The sequence below is a fragment of the Vicia villosa genome, linkage group LG3 (genome assembly GCF_029867415.1).
Source record: "Vicia villosa cultivar HV-30 ecotype Madison, WI linkage group LG3, Vvil1.0, whole genome shotgun sequence".
In the NCBI taxonomy this organism is placed as follows: Eukaryota; Viridiplantae; Streptophyta; class Magnoliopsida; order Fabales; family Fabaceae; genus Vicia; species Vicia villosa.
This window is the reverse complement of record NC_081182.1, coordinates 158515130-158520354: the sequence shown is the minus strand read 5'-3', so window position 1 is coordinate 158520354 and position 5225 is coordinate 158515130. Positions and strand designations below refer to the sequence as shown.

General features: G+C 28.4%; 1 protein-coding gene across 1 annotated transcript; it reads right to left on the bottom strand.

The window, feature by feature from the left end:
* Positions 1–2609: 2609 nt before the first annotated feature.
* LOC131659252 (uncharacterized) lies at positions 2610–4026 on the bottom strand. The gene is made up of 3 exons (XM_058928462.1): positions 3294–4026; positions 3120–3197; positions 2610–2719 (listed from the first exon to the last, which is right to left on the bottom strand). The coding sequence occupies exons 1-3, from the start codon at positions 4024–4026 to the stop codon at positions 2610–2612; spliced, it is 921 nt and encodes a 306-aa protein (XP_058784445.1).
* Between the last annotated feature and the right edge of the window lie 1199 nt (positions 4027–5225).

Genomic DNA, 5225 nt, shown 5'->3' with positions numbered 1-5225 from the left:
ACCTAACAGACATCCATTATAGAAGCATTCAAAATATTAATAATTATCAATGAAACATATAACATGAAAACTTTGAAGCGTAAAAAACTTAGTAAAATTTTCTACGATGGATTGTAATAACAAAAAATATATTGGGATTAAGGTTTGTATTCTTCAATAATCATTTTTTTACGGTGTTCTTCTATAGTCATGTACTAATTCATTTAAGTTACCCTTTTTATTTTTTACATCAGAAACAAATAAATGCAAAAGGGATCTGAAATATATTGCCCTCAATATTTTACCTTCCTCGACATTTCAATGAAACGAGAATCCAACATCTGATCTTCCCCAACAGTGATGACGATGAATCAGATTCAAAATTTGTTATATATTTACAGAAATATTATGTCTAAACAATTTAATATTCTGGGTAAACACTTAATTTATTAATATTTTGTAGTTCGGAATGATCTTTAAAAAAACTATCAATCGTACCCCTCAGTTCTATTGATAAATCGAGAGGTGTGATGCGCTAGTTTTGAAAATATTAAAAGTACAGAAGATGGGGGTTTGAACCCATATGCGTAATCATTTTTCTCTTGGTGTTTTAAAAACAGAGGGGTAAAGTAGAAACTTTTCATGACGCTCTTCGTTACCTCGCTTCAATAGACGATGTTAAATGCATTTTGCGTCCGAGGTGAAACGTGTTATTTATAGTAGGGCACCTAAAGAAATAAAAACCTCAAAAAATATGAAGATCCCCATGAAGGACAAAGAACAATCCTAACCACCTAAATATCTTATAACTCATAAACATAACCACCTCTCAATTAACAAACAAATGTGAAACAGACAATAAACTAAAACACACAAACCACTGAACGCCTCTATTGGGCCAATCAAAACACCATGCTTAAGTATATTATCTTTACTATGGAACTTCTCTAGGAGATTTTTTTTAGAGAAAACAACAACTTTAGCAAACGCTCGACTAATTCATATAAAGGACAGAATATGATCCACTTTATTCAAAGGCAGGCTAGATTTGAGTAAACACCTTTTTTCCGTCCTGCCACATTTACAATTATCCTTCTTGATAAAGAAAAGTCCCTTGGACTACTTGAAGAAGATTAGAAACTAAAATTTGATCCCAAACAAAAAGGAACCTCCTCAATAAATATCTCACCTCACTAACCCTCCATCCAAAACAACAAGTTCTCCCACATACCTATCTCGTTGATTGAAAATAAGATATAGCCTATGAAACCTATCCCTAAAAAGATTTTACCCCACCCAAGGCTCATCTCAAAAAACATGCTTGACCCCACTTTACTCCGAATTTCTCTAATTCTTTGGAAGTTATCTCTATTCTCTCTCTAAATTTTTGTTTATCAAAGTTGTTTTAGTGGCTTGTGAGTGAAAACTAATTGTTAGGAAGAAGTTGTATCAATGTCATGTCATTATTGATGCTTTCAAGAGTGCGATACTCTTGAAGAATAGAATTTAATTCTTGAGATTAATCGGTCTTAAAGTGTTTGTTTAGTTCTAGAACTTAGTTTGAAAATCTTGTTTGGTTTTTGAAATCAAACTATAAAATCTCTAATCGGTTAGATAACTCAACTCGTAGAAAAGTTTTCTTTTAGTTGGAGATAAGCCATTATAAATTAATTCTAACAAACACTACTAAATTATTTTACTAAAAAAAATCAAATCTACTCTATTTATATCATATTTTTTATTTTTTATCTCTCTTCTAGATTTCTTATCACAAACCTATCTTAAAAGTAAAAACTATGGTATTAGATTTAAGTTTTTTATTATTTAGTTGGTAAAACCTACAATAAAATAATTGATTATTTCTTTATAAAAATATTAATTTATAAATATATCAATTTCTGTTTCCATTAATGCATTTTAAAAATATATACAAAAAATATTATTTTCATTTATTAAATCTTAGACCAATGGCTAATATGCTTCTAACATAATAAAGAGATATATTAGATATTTTATCAATCAAAAAAATTAAAAAATGATAATATTATTAATTTATTTTGTAAAGATAATATTAAAGTAAAATCAATTGTATTTAATTTAATATTTTAATTATTATTTATCATATAAGATCGATAAAAAAAATTCATGACAAATATAAAAAATAATATTTTACAAAGACAATTGGGAATGATTTGGTTATGTTTTTGTTAATTATTTATGTTGTAAGACTTGGTATACAAAATTAAGATGTAAAAAATATTTATAGCTCACAAATTCCAAATATATAATTTGTCTTAAAACATTATTATTTTTTTGTTATGAAATCTATGCTAAGTCGCATAATTAAGCTTCCAAATTACACTGAAATGGTATTGTCAAGATTATCAGATCTTGCAAATTAGATTTTAAATTACACTGAAATGGTATTGAATATAAAAGGATATATTTACTTACCGAAGTTGTTGATTTATTGTTTGATTAGATTTTAAGATATTGGCAAATGGAAAGGAATATAGATGTTGCATTACATATTCATCAAGAAATTAAATAAAATCATTACATAAAACTTGTCCCAAATGACAACGAAGAACTAAAAAGTCTTGGTATTAATAACTTAAACACAATTTTCATCATTCCATAGGAGGAAGCTCATTCAGATCAAATTTTAATAATTTGAAACCATCATCAACCTTTGAAGCTTCTCCCCTCACTGTATTTTCACCCTCTTCTTCCATTCCACCTGCATAAAATTTTAAAATAATAACATCGCCATGAGTTTAATTATTTTTAATGGTTAAATAATATATATAACAAAAATGAGCGAAAGTCCGCAACAAAATATAAAAAAAGCCAACAAACATCATAAGTCTTAGGTTATCCAAACAACAAATAATAGAAAAATAAAAGAAATTAAGCTAACTAGAAAGAAAAATACAATTACAAACAACCACCACCAACTTAGAAATATAAAAGGATAAAAGAAAAAAATTCAAAATCCTAGACCTATCCAATACAGAAATTGTTGATATCTAATATAATTAAAAACATAAACTTTGAGCTGAACGCACTCGCAAATTTCAAGCTAACCCTGAACAATGTACTACTAATTATTAAAAAAAATATTAATTTAAATTACTTACACCTCATTGGAGCTAGATCTCCTCGAATTGGTTCCTTATGAGCCCCATGCACCACCAGTTCTTCTCCTTGCAATCCACCTGCATATATTTAAACAAGAATTATAAAGTAAAACTATTGAATTGGAAGAATGATATCGTATTAACAATTATCGACTAGTATTTTGTAACAATTACCTTGATTTATTTCATCTTTCTTCTCTCCCACAACATCAAGGGATCTTTCCGCAGCACTTGTTACTTCTTGTTCTTCCTTATCTCCTTCCCTTGATGATAGCATTTCAACGGTGGTATAAGATTCTGAAGATTCAATCTTTTCTTTCACATGAGAAACCACCGCACGAAATCTGGCAAAGTTCATATTGCAAGTAGTACAATTATAAACTTTCTTGTTCCATATAATATGGTGAAAATTAGCATTCAAACTATATCTTTTCAACCTCTCCATGATCTTTAAACTCATCTTATGCTCCTTAGAACAACGTACAAGCTGAAATTTAGATCTAAGTCGCTCTCTTTTCCCTCTTGATTTCGTTAGCCTCCATCCACGTGACAAATGTTTTGTGAGATCGTAAGTCTCACGTTTGACACCCCATTTTAGGCCAGATAAGTATTGTGTGAGATCTTCAATACGCTCACGGCCGACACCCCATTTTAACTCAGACAAGTATTTCGTGAGATCAACGGTCTCTTCACCATGATCAGGATATTCTGGTTGAGATGATGGAGCAATCATAGATTTTTTGTGATATTGTTTAGAACAATAGGTTCTTCTTCTTTTAAGGTGAATTTTGATGTGTCCGCCAAGGGCTTTCCCACCATTGAATGTCAAATTGCAGTAAGGGCAAACTCTTTTTCGAACACTCTTACTCACTCTCTTGCCTAAACCTCTTTGATTAGGATAATTCATTTGGCAACTCAATGAGAAAGAGAAAGAAAGAGAGAGGTTGTTGCTGATCTAGTAGGTTAATGTTGTGATTGTGAGGGAGTTTTCATGTTAATATAGTGTGATATGAAAGCATGTGAACTTGAGTTTTTACATTCTTCTTGGGAAAGAGTGAGTGATGATATAGGGCAAAAAAAAGTGAAAAGTAACGTTATAATCACATAAAAAATGGAAGAAAAACGAGAAAAAAACAAAAAGATAAACTCAGTCAATTTGTCTCATCAATACATTTTTATTAAAGCACACAATTTCATCTAGATTATTATATTATATTATTTATTTTCTTTTTTTTAATGTTTTTTTAGGATAGGATTAATTTTTGGTCAAGAACAACCTCCCTAATAACATGCGGCAATTTTGTTATCTTTTCACTGGCCATTATGTTGGTTATAAAAGAAAAGAAGATAAAAAGAGAATTTAAATAAGAATAAAAATTTATACAACTTTTTCTTAATTAGAAAAAAAAATAAAAATGGAATTTTTATTATTAAAATAACAAAATGAGTAGCTATAGCCTATAGTATTCCTTATTTTATTGAAGAATATAAAAATCATTAATTGAAAATATACAACTTATTTCTTCTTCTTTACTTTTATTAATTTAATATTTAATATATAAGTTATTGTTTTTAATTAAAATCAAGCAAGTCAAGAGGAATATAATTTTTTTTAGGTTTTTCTAAAAAAAATATTATATGCTTATCTGTTTCTTTTTATTTTCCATTTTTGTAGATAAAGTTTTATTTTTATTTATTTATCTTTTTCAAAATGTATCAATAAATTATTTGTTTTTTTCCAAAAAAACTGTTGAGTACTGATGTAAAGTTTAAAGGTTCAATCAAACAAAAAAAATTGACGTGTAGGATAAAGAACAATGACAACCAAAATAAATTATCTTTAGTAAATAAGTAATCAATTAACTTGGTAGGAGAAGATAAAAGATAAGAAACATTATAATTTGTTTATCTAGTTCGATCAAATGATCTAGTATGGATGAGAGAACTACTCCCCGATTCATTATACTTTCAAGAGATCTTACAAAAGGTTACAAATGAGTTAGAAAAAATAGTCATCCAAGTTCACAAGAACAAATCATATTTTCTAGCAATTTCTCAATTTCTCCAACACTCTATATATGAATCCCCAAGGATTTCTCCTTCACC

What these genes read in the sequence shown, in the direction of transcription:
- LOC131659252 (XM_058928462.1), bottom strand. Translation starts at nt 4,026, where the DNA reads ATGAATTATCCTAATCAAAGAGGTTTAGGCAAGAGAGTGAGTAAGAGT. An exon ending in GAAAGATGAAATAAATCAAG is followed by an intron (nt 3,198 to 3,293) that starts GTAATTGTTACA and finishes AAATATATGCAG; the next exon opens with GTGGATTGCAAGGAGAAGAA. An exon ending in AGATCTAGCTCCAATGAGGT is followed by an intron (nt 2,720 to 3,119) that starts GTAAGTAATTTA and finishes AATTTTATGCAG; the next exon opens with GTGGAATGGAAGAAGAGGGT.